The sequence below is a fragment of the Lupinus angustifolius genome, chromosome LG04, assembly GCF_001865875.1.
Source record: "Lupinus angustifolius cultivar Tanjil chromosome LG04, LupAngTanjil_v1.0, whole genome shotgun sequence".
NCBI lineage: Eukaryota > Viridiplantae > Streptophyta > Magnoliopsida > Fabales > Fabaceae > Lupinus > Lupinus angustifolius.
In genome coordinates, this window is record NC_032012.1 from 3,557,780 (window position 1) to 3,578,945 (window position 21,166).

General features: G+C 35.1%; 3 protein-coding genes across 7 annotated transcripts; 1 reads left to right on the plus strand and 2 right to left on the minus strand.

Moving 5' to 3' along the window:
- LOC109345142 (zinc finger protein 4-like) lies at positions 2,229 to 4,991 on the plus strand. 5 transcript variants are annotated; one of them, XM_019583960.1, is made up of 4 exons: positions 2,629 to 2,668; positions 2,908 to 2,909; positions 3,871 to 3,892; positions 3,970 to 4,991. In XM_019583960.1, the coding sequence occupies exons 1-4, from the start codon at positions 2,644 to 2,646 to the stop codon at positions 4,737 to 4,739; spliced, it is 819 nt and encodes a 272-aa protein (XP_019439505.1). In that variant the 5' UTR covers positions 2,629 to 2,643; the 3' UTR covers positions 4,740 to 4,991. The 5 variants fall into 5 exon arrangements, with proteins under 5 accessions (XP_019439508.1, XP_019439506.1, XP_019439509.1 ...); XM_019583963.1 differs by lacking the exons at positions 2,629 to 2,668; positions 2,908 to 2,909 and adding an exon at positions 2,229 to 2,408; XM_019583964.1 differs by lacking the exons at positions 2,629 to 2,668; positions 2,908 to 2,909 and adding an exon at positions 2,277 to 2,408 and having other exon boundaries at positions 3,855 to 3,895; positions 3,973 to 4,991.
- LOC109345143 (protein GAMETE EXPRESSED 1-like) lies at positions 11,020 to 13,614 on the minus strand. Its single transcript, XM_019583965.1, has 6 exons — positions 13,031 to 13,614; positions 12,346 to 12,933; positions 12,141 to 12,267; positions 11,860 to 12,046; positions 11,632 to 11,779; positions 11,020 to 11,544 (listed from the first exon to the last, which is right to left on the minus strand). The coding sequence occupies exons 1-6, from the start codon at positions 13,510 to 13,512 to the stop codon at positions 11,283 to 11,285; spliced, it is 1,794 nt and encodes a 597-aa protein (XP_019439510.1). The 5' UTR covers positions 13,513 to 13,614; the 3' UTR covers positions 11,020 to 11,282.
- On the minus strand, positions 17,008 to 19,292 carry LOC109345144 (uncharacterized oxidoreductase At4g09670-like). Its single transcript, XM_019583966.1, has 2 exons — positions 18,741 to 19,292; positions 17,008 to 17,816 (listed from the first exon to the last, which is right to left on the minus strand). Exons 1-2 carry the CDS (start codon positions 19,206 to 19,208, stop codon positions 17,196 to 17,198), a joined length of 1,089 nt encoding a protein of 362 aa, XP_019439511.1. The 5' UTR covers positions 19,209 to 19,292; the 3' UTR covers positions 17,008 to 17,195.

Below are 21,166 nucleotides of genomic sequence, written 5' to 3' on the forward strand. Positions count from 1 at the left end.
GCAATGGGATGAGAACTCAAGTGGCTGAAATTAAAGATGAAAAGTAGAAAAAGGGGCACTCCCAAGTTGAAAAAAGACAGAATATTAGACCTATGACCATGATGACTCTATAATTCCGTGCATGGAATAATGGACCATCCCATTATATTCTCCTTCAAAGAAGTTAGTTTAATGGTAGAAACTTAAGGCCATGACATCTTTAGTTGTCTTTATTTGATTATTGTCTCCCTTAGAATTTGACTGATTTAATGTGTTTGCCAAGATATAAGAAAACACTATAAGTTAGTCAAAAACTTTATTTGACCACATATATATATATATATATTTGCTTATAAGATACTTTTAGAAAAGTTTAGTATTTATAAGCCTAGATTTGATAAGTAAAATAAAATGATTTATGTCTTATAAGCTTCTCACTTAAATCTTTTTACATAATTTTACAATCATGAGGTGAGTTAATCAATTGTTTTTATCAAACAATTCAAATTCAATAAGTTCACTTATCAACTTTCAACATTCATCTTCAATTTACTTTTTAGCCTTTAATTGCCTTTTCAATCATTTGTATCAAAGAGAATCAACATCTAAGTCCATGACATCTACAATAGATGCAACCCTCAAGCTGCTAGATGCAATTTTTAGAAGCCTTAACAAAATAAAGTTGTGTTGATCATCAATATAATGTTTGATCCAATACCTCATGAGTCAAATTAGCATCTTAGTTATGTTTATGACTAAGTTCTTTTCATTTTTCATGAATAATGAATACATATGTTAAATTTTTTATTCTAGTGGAGCTTTCCTATATAAAGCTTTCCTATTCAAACCATACATCACTTCAATAAATTAATAATTTCATGATTCAGTTATTATCTCTTCAAAGTTAAATGTCATGTTGAAGTTAAAAGAGATGAAAAATAACCAACGATAACAAGGAACATAACAATTAAAAAATAAAGAAAAAAAGAGTCACAAAAATTAATTCACAATATAAAGTGTTATGAAATGCTAATAATACTCTATTATTAAGTTAAATTCATATTGAATATTAGATTGTATAAATTCATCAACTCTTTATTTAGATTTAGATCTTCTCCAGTTGATGTTGAAATATAACACAAATACATTTTCTTTTTTTATCTATTCTCTTTTTAGAAATGTTGAAACTTAAGATTTTAGTACGGTTGAAGAGGTACAACTGCAGAAGAAGATCCAAATACCAATAAATCAATAATAATATATTTGTTGGAGAAAGTGTATTAAAATAAGTGTGTTAACATAGCTCAAATATATTTTTATGGGAAGGTAATGACATGTGCTGTATTATTGGTGAGTGGGGTTTAGTTAAAAAAAATAGGAGACACAAATGATGTCATATCATAGTATATGCTAGAAGTGGTAGATGGGACCAAATATGAAACTATGAAAGCTGACCCCATGCAGTGTTATTATCTGAAATACTTTTGAAGTGGGGAAGAGAGAGAAAAAGAAAGAAAAAGGAGACAAGTAGAGAATCTTTGGTTGGAACAATGACTACAATGTTAGCTTGTTTTTGCTTCTTTCTCGTACTATGTTCAATCAACCTAGTTGTATGTGTGGAGGGTAGCAGGTCTATGCTTTCTTGAAAGAGCCCAAAATTCAACCAAAAATCAATAGAAAGGAAGTAGATCGACTTTCCAGTAATGGAGAGGAAAGTCCATAAAAAATAAAAGGAGAAAAATAACATTACAATTCATTTATCCTTTACATACAAATATAATTATGTATTTACCTTAGAAAAATAATATGTTATAATTGTGGAAGCCATATTAGATAATGAATCACATATATTATTCATTAGTGGTTTAATCAACTCATCACAAAAATAACAGGCGATAATTTGAAATGTATAAAAATGTTGTAAATATAAAAAATATAATTATGTAAAATGTTCATAACAAAATTGTTCCATCACTTGGTTTTAATTGTTTATATTTTGCTTGCAAAAAAAATACAGGTTATACAACATACCCATAGGTATTGTCCATTTTAACATCTATAACTATAATTATATCCTCTCTTTCTTATTTTTTTTAAATTTAATCTTATCCCAATACTTCCTTTTCCTCTGTATTCTCTGTCCCAACTCCACTCCCACTCTCTCTGTCTCCATTTACTTTTTCCTTTATTTTTATCCTTTTTTTCAGTTAAAAAAATGTTTTTTATATTTAACAAAAAACACCTCTCTCCTTAGTACCCTCTATTAATGTTTCATACACAAACATAAAATGAAAACCACACAGGCTTGTTCTGTCTTCTCGTAATCAACCATACAAAGAAAAAAACACTTCTCCAATTCCAAAGCAGTTTATATTTGATCTCATAAGCAAAGCATGCCACTTACACTTGATCTTGAAACTTGAGAGAGGGTATGTAAATCCTCTTACTCTCATATATTATCTTAGTTTGGTTTTATCCTTGTCTTTATTCTTGAATGGTTTTTGGACAAGTTAGAATCACTGCATAGATGAAATGGTTTCTGAATTGTAGCTTTAAAAGTGTTTTTCATCTCTAAAAAATAAGACTTTCTTTCATTCATAATAGAGTTGGCAAGGAAAAAAATGTAACAACTATTTGCATGCAATTTTCTAACTTGGATAGTATATGCAGATATTATTGTTCTTCCATAGTCCATATTTATGTTTTTTTTATTTGTCTTGTGTTGACATGGTGATGCTGATCTCTCACTCAATCTTACTCTCTTTCAATCTTTCTCTCTTTCTCCTTTTTCCCAGAGTTAAACACTTGAAATACACTCACTTATTCCTAAAACAATTGATTCTTGGAAATCTATAATATGAAAGAGTCTCCATACATATTTCTGATTTTTGCAGTACAGCATCAAGGCTTACTACTAGACAGCTATAGTGGTATGTCCATTATAGGTGTCTTGGGCTGGGATGTTAAGCCCTTCGAATAGTAAGAGTGGCGCTTACCAAATAAAGCCATCGATCTTTCAGGATTCGAACTCATAACCTCGCACTAATGTCACTTATAGGATCGAAAACTATAACGGCTAGTCATGAAACATAAGGTTCCAATCGTAACCTCTCCGTAAGTGTCATATGGGGTTTCGAACTCGTAACCACTTGTAGGATCAAATGGATATCACAAGGTGAAAAACATAGACGAGTCAAAATTCAGTCAAAAACATTTCCTTACTTCAGCAGCTCAGTCAGATTTTCCAATCTGAATCTGTAATCCATGTCTTAGTTGACCTTAAATTTCAATCATACATTTAAAAATTAGATGGTTGAGTAGTCTAAAAAGGATGGTTCAGTGCACAAAGGTCGAGTGATCTATACTCGGGAATAAATTCTTGTGGTGTGGCCATCCATATGCATTCCAATTGTTGATAACAAGGTCAGGTACAAATAGCTTCCACTGTACCTACCTTCTGCCTTGAACTAATACCACAAGAATTAGAATCATCCCATTATTTAGTGCCTTTTTTACCTTTCGGGTAGGCCACTTATTGCAAAACTAGGAATCACCTAGTACAAATGCTTTTTCAGCTGAAAGCATACTTATGAAGGTACTTGAGTCACAATACATGTCATTATTGCCATGTGAATGTAACTATATATCTATGCCAACCTGCCATGACTAATTGGCACCAATAAAGGAAGAGATAAAGCTTAGCATTTTATTTTGCCCCATGCTAGATAAATAATATTCTACATTATTGGGAAGCCTTATTGCTTGTATGAACAATTATACCCTCATTCATGTCAGATTAGAGGCCTGTAAATTTATTATCGAGCTCGAAATGACTCAATTTCTTGTTTTGTTGCTTAATGAATATGAATTGATGGATTTTCATTGCAGGAGGACAAAGCAATTCTATCACTGCAAACTCATAGATCTTGTTATGATGGTAGGACATTGATACACATATTTTGGTAAATTAGCTTGAAACTTTGCGAGACTAAATCATGAAACCAATGTTTGATCTTGAAATGGAGGCCACAGAAGAATATGAATCTGAAGTTAGCAGCCAGGTTGCTTCCAATATTCATGAAACCTCTTCAAGGGCATATAGTGACAGCCACACTAACTCCTCCAATGTCACAAATCCAACAGCGATTCGTCCCTTTTCAGACGGTATCTCACTCGAGTTAACTCTCAACTTCAACAATAGTGAGGTTGGAGCAAGAGATTCAATAGGACTCTCATTCTCAAGCACTAGTGAGAGCAGAAATGAGCCTGCTTCTCAAGCTACTGCAGCAACCATTCCAAGAGTCTTTCCTTGCAATTATTGTCAACGCAAATTCTATAGCTCGCAGGCACTCGGTGGCCACCAAAATGCACACAAGAGAGAAAGAACATTAGCGAAGCGTGCAATGCGAATGGGGCTAATTTCTGAGAGGTATGCTAGTCTAGCATCTCTCCCTCTTCATGGTTCTTTCAGGTCCTTAGGGATAAAAGCACACTCTTCGCTGCACCATGGATTTTCAACACCAATAAGACCTGCTGAGATAAAAAGCAATGCAGAAGTTGAGCAAGGATATCTCGGTCTTCCAATATTCTTGGAGGATGATGAGGCAGAACTGTTGTGGCCGGGTAGTTTCCGACCGGTAAGAGATGATTCTCATCAGAATTTCATACTCACTGCTGGCAGTTCAAATTTGAGTTTTACTGAGATGCATCCACCAGTTGACATAGAGAAATCAGCACCTGAATTAACATTGAAACTTTGAAGGGGTTATTTGCATTGCAATATATCTGGCTATTGAGTTGTCTGCTTAGTAACATTTTCTGTACAGAAGACATGCATGCAAGAACAAGGATACCAGATTGATTATTATATTTTCTAAGTTTCTAGATTCCCTGTAATTTTCTTTTTCAGTTTCCCCTTATGAATCATTTCTTCGGTGTTTTTCTCTGTATGTTTATTATTGTATAAGAGCTCTGGGAGGACAATTGTGGAGCTTCTGTGCTTGTTATGTTAACATGTTTTTCATTTACTGTAAATAGTAAGCATCCGGTGTGGTCATCTGTTTTTATTAGGACTAGCTTCAGTTCGGCATGAAAATGAGCCGAGCCAAACCGAACCAGAAATGTTATTCCAGAAACCAGCTAAACCATTTCATTTTTATACAAATACCCTAACCAGGATGAACTGAGGTACTAGCCCTTTCGGCCCAAACATTATGTCGGACTCTTTGTCATGCAGTAAAAAAATGTCAGGTAATGAATATGTATGTGATCTCATGTACTGAAGTCATACGCCACTACTTCTCAACTACCAACTTCTCCAAAGTAGATAAGAACATCCAGGGAAGGCCTAATTGGCACTTTATCACTGAAGAGTGAAGACATAGGCAAATATGAATGTGTACCACTCAACCATATAACATGCAAATCTATGACTGATATTTAAAGTGGAAATAAATATGTACTGCCAATTCAGATAGGAAAATCTTGACCTATAAATGTTATCTGTCTCACCTTTTGTGAGTATATGAAAACTGGAATGAGTAATAAGGAAACATGCCATGATAATGAAGTAGTCAGTGAAGTATATAGTGTTTTCACATTCTCCATGACCTGAGTACTATCAATGATCAAGCATGAAACTTCCTACTATTTTGCTTTAATTAGTAACCAACTCTCTACTTATCTGAATTGCAACCCAATTAATCAACAGTTTTTGGTAAACACTGGTATATAACAATAAAAGAATTGAAAAGAAATATAATGAATAGTGCCCCTAACTCAAAATCAAAGTGATTCTGTTAGGGTTCTATGAATTTTATTGCAGGTAGAAAGAGTTACAATGAAGAAGATGAATAGAACATTCTAGGATTCCACAATCCTAACCCCCCTCTGATTTCCTTAAATCATAATTGTAATTTTCCTAACTAACTAACTATCATAGTTAACTCTCTATTTATATGCCTAACTGAATTAATTAACTAAGGGTAAAAGAGGAAGTTTGTTTGCTATTTACTTAGCTAAACTTTCATTTTCCCTCTTTTATATACATTTCGAATTATAAGCCCTCCCTTACTCCCATCAATACCCCCTTCAAGTGGGAAACCAGGAAACTGGTCCTGTAGGGTAGCTGCTAATTCCCATAACATTCATGTGTAGGAAGATTCTACCACTTCACTAAGACTTATGTATTTCCATGTAGATCCTCTCTGCTATCTAAGATATCTTCTGGTGAGACCACCAATTCCAGTTCCTCATTCAACATAGGAGGCAAGGATTGGTGTTGTTGGTGAGGCTTGAGAGCCTTCTTCAATAATGATACATGAAATACTGGATGGACCTTAGAATGCTCAGGCAAATCTAGCTAGTATGCTCCAGAACCCACTTTCTTCAATATCTGAAATGACTCATAGTATTTAGGAGCTAACTTGGCATAAGGCCTGTTAGCCAAAGACTTCACTTTATAAGGCTGCAATTTCAGGAACACCCAATCTCCCTCTTGAAACTTCAATTCCCTCCTATGTTTGTCAGCCTGTTGTTTCATAAGATTCTGAACCTTGGCTAAATTAGTCTTCAATTCTGCCAAAATCCCATCTCTTTGAACAAACAATTGATTCACCTCTTCAATCTTAGAAGGGATAACCCCTGCTTTCAGTAACGTAGGTCGTTCCCTCCCATATAAAGCCTTGAATGGAGTAATCCCAGCTGAAGTATGATAGTTGGAGTTAAACCAAAATTCTGCCCAATGCAACCAATCCAACCATAGTCTAGGTTTTGGACCTACAAAGCACCTAAGGTAGGTCTCTAAGTACCTGTTGGTCACTTTTGTTTGACCATTAGTTTGAGGATGATAGGAAGTGCTTAGCTTCAAGTGAGTACTAGCCATTCTAAACAATTCCTTCCAAAATTGGATTAAGAATAGGGGATCTCTATCTGAAACTATAGAGTTAGGGAATCCATGTAGCTTCACTACCTCCTTTAAGAACACTATGGCTACATCCTTGGCAGAGTAAGGATGCCCTAATGCAAAGAAGTGTGCATATTTAGTCAGCCTGTCCACTACTACAAATGTGGTATCCTTCCCTTTGGTTCTTGGCAAACCCCCTACGAAATCCATAAAGATATCCATCCAAACTTGTTGAAGAATAGGGAGAGGTTGCAACAACCTTACAGGAGCTAAAGTGGAGTACTTATTCCTTTGGCAAACATCACACTCTTCTACAAAAGCCTTGATATCAGACCTCATTCCCTCCCAAAATAAGAAACTAGCAATTCTCTTGAAAATTTTGAAGTGCCCTGAGTGCCCTCCCATAGGAGTTTCATGACATTCAACCATGATAATGGGAATCCTGTTGGAAGACTTGGACACTACCAATTTGTCCTTATAGTATAATACACCCTTTCTGAGTTCATAATCAGGGTGAGCATTAGGGGACACGACCAACTCTTGCATAAACCTCTTCCACTTATGGTCTTGTTGTAGTTCTTGGCTCCAAGAATCCAGATCCTCATTAGTGATCATAGAAATTGTAGAGTACATTTCTGTCTAGAAAGAGCATCAACTACTGAATTTTCCTTGCCTGGTTTATACTGGATCTCAAAATCCAACCCAATAAGCTTCACTACCCACTTGAATTGTTCTTCTGAAAATAACCTCTGATCAGTGAAAAACTTCAGGCTTCTTTGGTCTGTCCTGATTATAAAGTACCTTCCCATAAGGTAGTGTCTCCACTATTGAATAGATTGAACTAAGGCCATCAATTCCTTCTCATACACTGACTTTTGTTGTGCTTTGAATGAGAGTCCTTGACTCCAAAATGCCAAGGGCCTTCCTTCTTGCATCAATACAGTTCTTAGCCCCTTACTAGATGCATCAGTTTTTACCACAAATTCCTTGGAAAAATCAGGAACAACTAACATGGGTAAACTCATCATAACCTGCCTCAACCCTTCAAAAGCTGCAGTAGCTGCCTCACTCCACTGAAAAGCTTCCTTTTTAAGTAAATCAGTAAGAGGTTTGGCTAACTTGCCATAATTATGAACAAACCTCCTATAATACCCTGTGAGGCCCAAGAATCCTCTTAGCCCCTTCACATTGGTAGGTCTAGGCCAAGATTTAATGGATTCCACCTTAGCTTCATCAGCAGAAACCCCTCCACCTGATATTACATGCCCTAAGTATTCAATTCTGGATTGTCCAAAGCTACATTTCTTTAAATTAGCTTTCAAAGAGTGTTTAACCAATAACTCCAATATTGCTTGTAGATGCTGGGAGTGAGATACTACATCAGTACTATAGACTAATATGTCATCAAAGAAGACCAAGGTGAACTTCCTCAGATAAGGCTTTAGAATTTCATTCATCAAAGCTTGGAAAGTAGAGGGAGCATTAGTCAAACCAAAAGGTATTACCAGAAATTCATAATGTCCCTAATGTATCCTAAAAGTTGTCTTACCAACATCTTTAGCTCTCATCCTTATTTGATGATACCCTGATTTTAAGTCTAGCTTGGAAAGAATCTTGGCACCATCTAATTCATCTAATAATTCCTCAACTAGGGGAATATGAAATTTATTAGGTATAGTAATCTTATTTAAGGACCTATAATCAATACAAAATTTCCACCCACCATCCTTCTTTTTCACTAAGATGATGAGACTGAAATAAGGGCTAATGCTCGGTCTAATTACCCCAGCTTCAAGCATTTCAGCAACTAACCTTTCAACCTCAACCTTTTGATTATAAGGACATTTGTAGGGTCTAAGGTAAGGTATATCAGCCCCTTCCTTCAAATGGATGGCATGGTCTTACCTCCTAGTAGGGGTTAACCCTTGTGGATCTTGGAAGACTGCGTGAAATCCTTGCAACACCTTACTGACTTCTGTAGGAATTTCTATATCAGGTTTCTGGTTTTGTGACTCATTGCACCAGTAACCCTTTACCTTCTTCCAACAAAACCTGCATTAAAGCCCCCAATGGTAATTCTACCTTTGCTAAAGCAGGACCACGCACCACTGTAATTACTGATCCCTCTTGCTTAACCTTTAACCTCATCTTGCCAAAATCAACCCTTACCTCTCTTAGAATGGATAACCATTCTAATCCCAACACCATAACAACTCCCTTCAACCCAAACAGATAGAAATCTTGTGCTATTTCTAATTGTTTCATAGAAATTTTGAGTTGTGAGCACTTACCTTTACACTTGATGTGGTGTCCATCTCCCACTTCCACCATATAAGCCTTTGTCTCATCAACCTTCAATTGTAAGTGATTCACTAACTTTATTCATATGAAATTGTGAGATGCTCCACAGTCCAACATGATCACCACTGGATGCAACCCCATAGTACCCTTTATTTTCCAAGATTTGGTAGAAGTCAACCCCTTCATAGAATACAGGGAGAGTTTAGAGAATTAAGGCTTTCTAAGTCTTCTTCCACACTTTCTTCAACCTCTTTCCCCTCTGCTAAGATTAACATTCTCAACCGCTTATCTTGCACAAATGGTCCCTGGTGAAAGGCTCATCACACTTAAAGCAAAGTCCCTTCTCATTTTTTCCTTCATCTCAACATTTGTGAGTCTTCTAAACTCCCCCTTCCCTCTAACACTTTCTACTTCTTGGGTGGTCTTGTGAAATCTCCCTCCACTACCCACAGAGGAGCCCTCCCTCTTACTACTATTTGTGGATGAAGGGTCTAATGTCACTATCTTACTATAAGGCCCCCCCTTTAAATGATCCAGCACTTTTAGTATAGGTGAGATTATGTCTTTTGCTTATCACCATATTCTTTTGCTCAATGAGGATAGCCTTCTGAATTATCTCATGCAGAGTGGTCAACTCATACAACCTCACTTACACTCTTATCTCCTCTTTGAGTCCATTAAGGAAAACCCTTCTCACAAATTCTTGGTTAACCTCCTTTAAAGTTCCTGCATACTTCTCAAACTCCTAAACATAAGCTTCAACATTGGCATCTTGCTTCAAGGACAAAAACAATTCAAAAGGATTCTGCACCATAGATGGTTGGAACCTCCTTACCACAACTATTTTGAAGCTTTCCCAAGTAGGAGATGGGTTACAACCTTCCCACCATTGAAACCAGCTCAAGGCTCTGCCCTCCTAGGCCACCATCGTGGCTTGCATCTTTTCCTCTTTTGTAATGGTTCTGAGGTTAAAATACCTCTCCAATTTCTGAACCCAACCGAAAGCATCCTCTCCAAGGAAGATTTGGATCTCCAATTTACGCCATAGATCAAAACCTTGATGACTCCTTTTGCTTTCAATCTCTTCACCATTTTCACTACCTTCTTTCATCGAATTATCCCTCTTTGCAATCCCTAGCTTCACAACAATAGCAGCAAACAATTCCTCCATTTTCTTCATTCGAGCCTCATTCAATTCTAACCTAAGGCGAATTTCCTCCCTTTCTTGTCGTAAATCTTTGCGTTCTTGAGATCCACTATCACCTTCCTTAGCCATGCTTCTTGTTGACACCATAAATCGAAATCAGTAGCAACAACGATGGTGGTTCCACTCCCCAGACACCAAGAAAGGTGCTCTAATACCAGTGTTAAACACTAGTATCTAAGAATAAAAGAATTGAGAAGAAATAGAATGAATAGTGCCCCTAACTCAGAATCAAAGTGATTCTGTTAGGGTTCTATGAATTTTATTGAAGGTAGAAAGAGTTACAATGAAGAAGATGAATAGAACACTCTAGGATTCCACAATCCTTACCTCTCTGATTTCCTTAAATCAGAATTGTAATTTTCCTAACTAACTAGCTACCATAGGTAGCTCTCTATTTATAAGCCTAACTGAATTAACTAACTAAGGGTAAAAGGGGAAGTTTGCTTGCTATTTACTTAGCCAAACCTTCCTTTTCCCTCTTTTATATACATTTCGAATTATAGACCTTCCCTTACTCCTATCAGTTTTACAAATGCTGAACATAAAGGTGTTAAAATGTGAAGAAAAAAATCAGTACACAAAATCTGAATTCTGCTTTTAATCATGAGTTTCACATATTGGATGAGTATATTGCAATTGGAAGAGTTGTGTACTACAGTTTGATTAAAATTCTTCATCGATATGTCAAGGCGTTGGAAAAATTGCTAACTTTGATTACATAACTCAAACTACAAAATTGTATCTCCACATACATATTAACCTTCTTCATATGTAGTTAATTATAAGATACATGTTTAGTTCTAGATCATCAAATAAATTAATGAAATGAATCCTTGTGCAATGTGACTTCTAAATTCAGCTCACTGAACAAGGAGTGGCTAGTAGTAACAATCAACGAGAATGATAGCGCAGACGTAGATTGTAACTTCTTGTAGCTGTAGGGGCTGTGATTGAATTCTCTCCAACTTCTTCTGGAAGTACAAAGTCAGGATCATCAAAGCAATTCACATCATCAGGTAAATCTTTGTCTACCCATTCAGCATAATCCACGTAATCAGAGTTCAAATCCCATGAGAGCTCCTTTTGTTTTTCCATGCTGTTAATCTTGTTAATAAGAGTTAGCAGCATTTGATGGTTCAACATTTCATAGTTCCTGCATGATTAACAAACGATTATATTAGTTATAAAATCATAAATATACAATTGGACAACGTGTTTAATGTTTGTATTGTATGCATACCTGAATGTGCAAATGGCATATAAGAGTTGAACTGAAGCAGCTACCATAAAAGATAATCGGACCATGTTTATTATCCAGGTTTGTTGCTCAATGTTATCGCTAGTTAAGCGAATAATGGATACTTCGATGAATAAGGTAGCACAAAGCCCTGTTAAGAATCAATAATACTTAAGAATATGGAAACCTTAATGCATAGATATAGAACGATTGGTATACAACTTTACGTACCGATATATAGCCATGGCCTGACATTGTATGTTTGTCTTGTACTAGTTAGCATGAAGATGACAAAGATCGATATGGCATAAATGAAGAAAGCTTTAATCATTCGCGATTCAAGCAACATGGCATTTTGCAAAGCAAAAAGCTTGTCTAAAGCAACAAACATGGTAGCCTGCTTTGATTCAAAGGACTCCTATAGAAAGATAAAAAAAGGATATTCTGATTACTAAATATTAACATAGATATCAGGAATAAATAAGTCGGACTAGTCGTGTTGTGCTGCAAACCTGCGCGGACAATATCGATTTTGAATTTTCCATTAAACGATCATGTAGTCCCTGAATTTGTTCTTGTCGCTGAAGAAGTTCTTGTTGTTGTTTATGCCCATATTCAGCAAAATATTGTAAGGTTTTCCTGCATTACATAAAGAACTCGATATTTTTTCCAAAATATAATCGCCGAATTCACGTTTATAATAGTTAACTTATGTACCTGCTCTCATCTAGTGCTTTGGATTGATATTCAGTTAATGAGTTCAAGCCCTTGAGTGCTGTAGATTGTCCATCTAGAAGTTCTTGTTGCTTATCCAAGGAAATCCCGGTCATATTCCCAATATCTTCAGCTTTGCTTTGTAGGGTACTCATTTGTAATGACATAGCATCTCCAACTTTGTGTACTTCATTTTCAATCACAATGGCTTCATCTCTTAACTTCTCTATTTCTGTACCCAAATAATTGTAAGACTCTTTGAGCAAAGCTACCCCATCCTGCAAATTCCTCTTCATATCCTCTTGTCCTTCTTGTAGTTGGGATTGCGAAACAGCAATTTTCGTAGTTTGCTCGTAAACACTTTCTGAATGTCTTAACACATCGCCTATATGATCTTCCACTTTTTTAGCAGTTAGTGCAACTTGCTGTGTGTGACTATCAATTGAAATCACAGAATCATGAATCTGTTTTGAGCCCTGCAATATATGTTCTGATTTCTCATCAATGCTATCTAATTTATCCTCCACATATTGCGATGAACTTTTAAGTTCAGTCACAAGTATCTCCACTTCATGTTTGAATGCATGAGACCTATAAGAGAAAATCAGGTACACAACTTTTGTTAAGTTTCATTAAAAGATACAAATCGACACTGAAATAAGGTTTCGAAAAATAAGTTGCACTTAACTGTAATTGATGACAAATGGAGTTAGTTTCAAGGTAGAATTCAAGGTAGACCTTATGAGAGAGATCATCTAAGGCTTTTAGGCATTTAGCCATTGAAGATTTTTGGTCACATTGAGGGAATGCATGCCTGCCAGAGTCCTTCTGAAAGCAATCACTAAGATACCAGGCGAATCTAGAGCGCTTCTCGTTCGAAGCCAAAATCTCGGAACAACCAGAAAAAAGATGTTTATAAGCATTTTGCCAACATGTGTTTGAGCCAATGATTTTGTTTTTAGCATTCTCTAATAACATCATTCCTTTTTGGTCATTGAAGCCTTCAATAGAGAATTCAGAATTGGAATCTCTTAAAGTACCTTCATTTGAATATGATGATCTCTCACTAGAGGGAGGAGCTTCTTTAGATGATGAAAACCAACCCCATGACTTGCATTTCATTGAGGAACAGAGCAAAATAAAAAGAATAAGATGAATTCCATTACCCATTTTTCAGAATTTTGTGTTGTAAGTTCTATGATTTCAACTAGTGATGATAATGATTAAACAAACCTGTATAACATCAACAAATAAAATAGTAAATTTTGCAACCATATTGAAGCTATTAACTCATGTTGCAAGCATGCTAAGAATTTAGAAGGTTTAGGATAAGAATATATTTCATGCATTTACCAAATACAAAGTAAAGCATATGCAGTGAGGTTCAAATAAAAAATATCAGTACTTTCAAGTTTTCAAATAAAAAATTAATAATAGTAAATAAATGTTTTGTTATTAAAAAGAGAAACTGAAACGCATGCCCTATCAGCCTGTTGAGTAAAATTATTACAACCAACCCTTAATCATACTATATTGATCGGTTACATATATTAAAAATGTGATAATGCTCTATAATAAATCATGTTCATTAACGAAATATTGACATCAGAACAACACTAATGGAACTGAAGAAAGTGACAATTTAAATCTTATTATGGCTTTTCACTTGTGGCATAAAAGCTAGAAAGTATTAGTTATTTTATTTGAGAAGCCAATTAAAGTTTTGACAGAGAGAGGAAGCAAATGAAATAGGAACAATCTGAATTCTGCAATGAAATGGCAAATCCTCATTTTTTTCCAGTAGCTACTGTGTCAACAAAATAAGGTTTTGTACTCTCCAAGATGGGATATTAAAGAAAAAAAGAAAGAAACTTGGGGCTCAAGACAGAGAAACTTTGTCCAAAAGCTAAGTCAAAACCACTTATAGATAACCTTTTTTCTAACATATCAAGCAGGACGTTGTGAATTATTGCAGATTGATATATTTGTAGGCCATATTTTGATATAAACAGATATATGATATGATATCTAAATATGATGCATAATAAAACCAATGATATTAATGTTTCCGAATGTAGATAATCCAAATCTAGAAACTTGGAAACAAAAATCTCTTATATAATACAGAATCTGTATTCCCTTCTTGAATATCAGGTAGATTAAAATTAATTAACCATATTTTATTGAGCTTCTGCAACCCAGAAACAACAAGGAGAGAGTGACAGAATGAAAATCATGAAGAAGAAAGGTCCCATCACAGTTTGAGATGAAACACTAAAAAATACTTTGAAGTAAAGGAATAACACACAAATTAAACAAACCCATGTTTCATTTCTTACTTTTTCATTCTAAGTATATGCACATGAATCAAAGTCATGAATCAAAGTGGTGGTTACTACAGCATTATGTGCATTGCAGTGTATACATGAACTTCATCAAACTACACATGTCACAATAAAAATAAAACTATAATAAGTTATCTCCTCCCGCCACTAAAATCATAACATGTATATATTTAATCATTTTCTACAAAAAATACTTCTAAACTAAACAAAACAGTACACATGTCATATTTTTACTGGTCGGAGGAGATAAGTTATCTTCTAGTGCGAGGAGATACTTTATTCTCAAACTATATACATGCATATCAAAGAAGGGGGAAAGAAGGAAAACCTGCAATGAAGAGGGTATGAAAAATTCAGAAATTGATGTGGTGAATATTAAGTTTAGAAGAATGATGCAAACAATTAACAAGTACTTGTTTAGAAAAAGAATTAACAAAAAATTTTGGGTTTTAGTGCAATTGTTGGTGTCTGTTCAACCTTGTCTGTTTGAAACGTTGGCTGTTTACAAAGATGAGAATTTTCTAGAATAAGTTTATATTAACATAAAGATTCATTCAAGATTTTCTTTTCTTTTTATGTGGATTCAAGATTTAATAATAAGGTGTATAAAAATCTATGTCATTCATTATATCATTAAAGGATCTAGATACACCACCATGTTTATTTCTTTCCAAATACTTGTATGATTTAATTTCAAGATATGAAACACACAGACATATCAGTTCAGTTGTGCATGTGTCTCTCTACTGGGCGCGCGCCTACTACGTACACGAGAAAACCTTGGACCGAAAGTCTAAGAGTTTTTTGTCACTGTATCATCTCCTATTTATTTTCAATCAAATTCTTAAATAAAATAATAAAAAAATTATGTACTAACTGTATATAAATTTTTATTATATTGTTAGTAGATATTATAACTCTTATGTACCCTTATATAGTTTTTTTTTGCTCGAGTAATTGTAACATTCCAATAGTTGTAAAGTTTATTTTGAAGGTGATAAAGTAAGGAAAGGGATGAATATCATTTTATTTTCTCACTGATGAAAATTTTATATTGGAAGAGGTAAATCCAAAAAAAAAAATCTATAGATTTAGCATATGAAATAACATGACACCAATTGAATTTTGCCAAGAAATTTCGGAATCGGTTTTATTGCCAAGAAATATTGAATTTTGCAAACAAATTATCACGATTTGATCGATCGGTGTTATGTTATTTTCATCTCATCCATCAATCGATTTTCAATTTTTCATCCAAAATCAATGTTCTTTGAATTACATGTTTAATAGCATATACATCATCATTTTTCCTAAGTTGGATAGTGCAAGTAGCAAAGAGTGCTTAATTTTTCTTGTCTAGGTTTGGTGTTTTTCGAGGTTTGGTGAAGAGGAACGGTTAGACTGAGCTTAAGATCAGATTCACCTGTTTAATCCAATAACTCAATCCAATCATATTTAGTGGGTTTAACCTCATCCTATTCAACCAAACTTGATTGAACTTTGGTACGAGCATGTCATTTACATTCTCATTAATTGATCCAATTCCACTACTCTTATTTTAAATACAAATATGTATTTTAATGATTTCAAATAAACATTTTTACAACTTGAATTTTGAAAGTGAAGAAATAGAAAATGAAAACTTCATAGTCATGAAATATATGTATGAGAAAACTAAGTCTTCCTTTTCCATTTATTTCCCTACCAAACTCAATGGGCATATGAGCAATTACTGTCACAGGCAGACTTGCATTTCCCCACTGTGACAAAAAATCTTCCATTGCTAAATGCTTAAGAACCTTAGATAATCTTTTCTTCCCTTAAGGTCTACCTTAAAACAAACTCCATCTGTCATCAGTTACAGGTTAAGTGCAATTTCTTTTTACAAACCTTTTCATTTGTTACTTGGTCCTTCTTTCTGATGTGTTCGTCTCATTCCATTGCAACTTAACCACTTTCTTCACCTTATTATATTTTAAAGTGCTAATGCATTCAAGCTCAAACATGAAATAGATAGAGATGTCAATGAATTAAAAAGTTCTGCCCAATATGTGGAGGATAAGTTAGACAATATCCATCAGAAATCGGAAGAATCATGTTTTTTAAATTGCAGTGGCATCCATGGTAATGGCTATGGTGCGTATGCCACAATTGCGAGAAAATACGGCTGGACTTTTTTAAGTAAACCGAGTTCAACTCATATTTCAATTAAGTTTATGGTTTGCCTGATGGTTTTTGTGACTGAACTGAAAAATTAGATGGAAATTGATTAATTGATTTATACATCGTCATTTATTCTGATGGTAACTTCCATCACCAATATTACATACAGAACATGAATGATTTTGAATATGGTGAAACTTACTAGTATCTCTTATTACAATCATTTTTTGGGTACTCCTGCAAAAACCTTCATCCAGGAATGACTACACCAAAACTTGATCTAGAAAGGAACTAGAAAGGTTACAGAGGACAGTGATTAATGGCAACATGCTTTGTAACTTTAATCTACAAGGCAACGGGTTTGAATCCAAGCTCTAGGGACTTTTTCACTGCATCAACTACAAGTTGAGTCTTTCTACTAATTTCAGGCCATTTGGTTGAGGGGAGAGACCCACCATCTCTAATGCTTGCAACAAGCCTGGCAAGCTCTTGCACCATTAAAGCTTCTTGTGGAAGCTTATTAGCGACATGAACTTCCTCTGGTCTCAAATTCCACCCAATGTGAAGGTTAGCAAACTTTGCACCAAATGTGAAATCATATGAAGCACTAGTCTCCTGGTATGGAATTATGAAGTCCTTGAGATGCAGAGACCCATTGGAACCACATATGGCCAAGTCCATGGACGTGTGAGAAAGAAATGAGCAATGAATTGTTGCAATTGTTTGGTGTGGTTGGTCCCATTGCATAGATGCTGTGATGGACAAAATGATTCCCTCGGCATTTCTTGTGACGTCTGGAAGCGCAGCAACCGTGGTTGGTAGTTGGTAGCCCTTTGCCCACAAGGCAGCACCGATGCAGTACCAGCCTAAGTCACCAAGTGCACCAAGGGAATCTAGGTCTGGCTTCACTCTAATGTTGCTGTCTAGAAATTGAGGTGTTGTTGGCATTGTTGATGAGCTGTGGATCTTCAAAACCAGTGTAAATTATGCAGACATTGAATGCGTGTCAGTTCATTTTATTGATAGTGTCTGCAAGATTATAGTGCAATATAACAATATAAATAGAGAACATCCTTGTTTTACTCCTTAAATTGTAAGCACCGATCAGAATAGTCCCCAACTCTAGGAAATTATCATATGCATCAATCATATTAATTACTTAGCGTCAACAGTTTTTCAAACACACTACAGTATACAATTTTTGGACTAACATACGAAGGACCGATTTCACTGAAATGATAGTCTTAGAGACTATGATAATTTTCAAGATCTGGATTAATATAACCATGCAAATGATTCAAATTACAGATGTGATGCAGCCACAATATCATGGTTGTGGTAACCGCAACAACCATATCATACCGCAATTATGATATAACATCTCATCACAATGATGTAGCCACATTTGAGCCGCATCAATTGCAATCTGCATCACGATGGTCACAATGACCACAACCAGAATCACAATTTAAAATACTGTAACAATGCTTAAAATTTCAGTACTAAGATACTCGTTTACTCAATATTGCATAGATAAATACTTTTTTATTGCATTGATTTTAGAGAGTACATTTATTATATCACAATATACTTCACTAGTTCACTTTATTTTTGAACTCATCCTAATTCTATATTAATCCCATTCAACTTACTGAGTGTGCTCATTCTGCCCATGATCTCATATATCCTTCTAACATTTTATTCCACCGAAAATCGACTTAAACTGATGATCTCATGGACTTATGATATAGATTTGATTGAGTCGCTACGTTAAGAATGTGTATATCTATCTTCATCAAATCCAATTAGTTGTAGCCTCCTGCATTGATTTTCCCTTTACTAATTCAATATTCAAGAGAAATAAGAAAGAGAATAAAAGCTTTAACTTACAAAATGAACTGGTGCAATACCCTGAGAATTAGTAAGAGAGAACAAATTTTCCATTTGATCAGTTCTAGGGTGATGCAACCACATGCTACCATCCATGAACTGCACACCATTCGATTCACAAGCTTCCAAAATCCGATCAAGCTCGGCCACATCAAGAGCCACGGGCTTCTCCACCAGCACGTGCTTCTTCTTCTCCGCAGCCATCACCACCCACCGCACGTGCAGGCTCGTCGGAAGCGGAACGTACACAACGTCCACGCCTGGGTCCTCCAGCACCTGATCATAGCTCCCGTAAATTCTCACACTCTCCGGTAAGTTGTTTTCGGCGGCGAAGTTCTCGGCCTTGGTGACGGAACGGCTCGCGATTGCGGTGAGGGTGGCGTTTGGGGCAAGAGATATGGCTCGAGCCACTTTGCGAGCGATGTTGGCGCAGCCTAAGATACAGAAACGCACCGTTTTATCGACCATTGTGTTGTGATATGATTTCGGAACAGTTAGTTACTTCACGTGTATGTGGATAATGGTAACTGTCATAACTGAGCTTAGCGACCGCACAATATAGTTCCCAATAAATTAAATGTTGTATCTAATTAATAAACAACTTTTATAATAACATTAATGGTAGTTGGTAGACAATAAAGGAAAGGAAGAAGAAGACATTGTCACACTAATGTACTTTAATTATTAATGATTAGATTACAAATGATATGTATCATTTTTGTGTGGATTGAATGATTAGTAAAAAGATTTAGTAGAAACGATATAAGAATGCTATAAAGGAAAACAACTTTGATGATGCAGCTATGTTAATCACAAGTTATTAGTCCCATTGGTTTGAAGATTTTTATTTTATTTTATAAATTACTAAAAAAAAAGGTTAGATTTTAATTATGATGTGAATATTTGTTGAAGATGATAATCATCTCACCAACCAGATTTGCCATTAGAACTTGATTTTGCAATGTTTTCAACAGCTTTCCTTATTTAGCAGTTTTTTGAAATTCTGTTAATTCTGTTTTTAGGTTAGTTTCCATTTATGGCAAGTTTCAGTTTTGTTCATTGTATAGAAATAGCTTGGTCCTCTATTCTGTTTTGTATTCAATTTGAGATCAATATTAACATCTTTCATTCAATTTCATCCTTCAAACTTTTGTTCTTGATTCTCAACTTCTCTCATTTTCATTCCATCTTCTTCTTCTTCTTCATTCACCATGGAAGTGCCATTTTCACAACCCACACCTTTTTTAAAACATTGATAATGGCATGTACCAGCTATTATTTTTTGGGTTCTATCCTATCTATACTTTGCAATTTTAATTATTAACAAAAAGTTTGATCTCACTTAAAGGAACTACATAACACCATTGTCCCATACTGTGCATCCTAATTACACTTTGGTACACTTTCCTACCAATTCAAAATTTCAAAGTCAGCATGCTTCCTGAAACACTGAAAAAGTGAGGAAAGTTTGCTCAACTACAAGAAGGGGTGCAACATCATTATTAATTAAGAGCCTGATGATTCTGAAATTTTAGCAAATTATGGATACTTGTTCCACGAATTAATTCATATGCAATTTAATGCAAAACTTAAACATGAATCTACTGCGGGGAACATGCATATCCCCTCCACTGAATTATCTGATATATATGTTACATTAATATCCAAATATATTTTTATCTCTGAAACTGACACTTTTGAATTTGGGTGGATACTAACTAGACGACCTAATATGAGTCTGGTACCAAGCCTATGACAAACGAGACATTTTTAATAAATAGGGTCTAACTTCTCAAAAAGTCTATTTAAATTAAATAGGTTTGACACAGATTTTTAAAAAAACTATATTAAATGAACATGTAATCTGCTTCTTGAGAGGATTAAATGATCAATACTCTGTTGTGAGATCTCAGATCATGGTGATACAACCTCTACCAGCAATCAACAATGTATTCTCAATTCTGGTTCAACAAGAAAGGCAATTGCTGATTGAAAATCCAACAATTGCAGCAAGCATCTCAAATTCCTACACTGACTCAAGACAAAAGGGAAGAGGAAGAGGATATAGAGGAACTATGGGTGGAAGATCAACTATGCAAGGAAGATCTGGAGTCCTTGGTAGAGGCAGAGGTCAAAAGATTTGCACCTACTGCCAAAGAAGTGGACATACAATTGACAATTGCTACAAGAAACATGGATTTCCACCAAGCTTTCCTCCTAACAACTCCAACAGTGTGAATTGCTACTCAGGAAGTGATAATCAAGACAACTCACAAGATGGCACTGGTACAGAATGCAAAGATGATAAAGATCCAGGAATTGCTTTTACTCCAGCTCAACATGATGCACTAAGAAACATAATACATGAGTCTATGAATCAGTCAATACACAGCACAAACCAGATTAGTTTGACACCTAATTCTGTT

Coding starts and splice junctions, on each gene's coding strand:
- LOC109345144 (XM_019583966.1), bottom strand. CDS start 19,208: ATGGTCGATAAAACGGTGCGTTTCTGTATCTTAGGCTGCGCCAACATC. Junction 17,817..18,740: donor GTATTGCACCAGTTCATTTT/GTAAGTTAAAGC, acceptor CTGGTTTTGAAG/ATCCACAGCTCATCAACAAT.
- LOC109345142 (XM_019583960.1), top strand. CDS start 2,644: ATGCAGATATTATTGTTCTTCCATA. Junction 3,893..3,969: donor CAAAGCAATTCTATCACTGC/AAACTCATAGAT, acceptor CTTTGCGAGACT/AAATCATGAAACCAATGTTT.
- LOC109345143 (XM_019583965.1), bottom strand. CDS start 13,512: ATGGGTAATGGAATTCATCTTATTCTTTTTATTTTGCTCTGTTCCTCA. Junction 12,268..12,345: donor AAAGCACTAGATGAGAGCAG/GTACATAAGTTA, acceptor TATGTAATGCAG/GAAAACCTTACAATATTTTG. Junction 11,780..11,859: donor CAGGCCATGGCTATATATCG/GTACGTAAAGTT, acceptor GATTCTTAACAG/GGCTTTGTGCTACCTTATTC.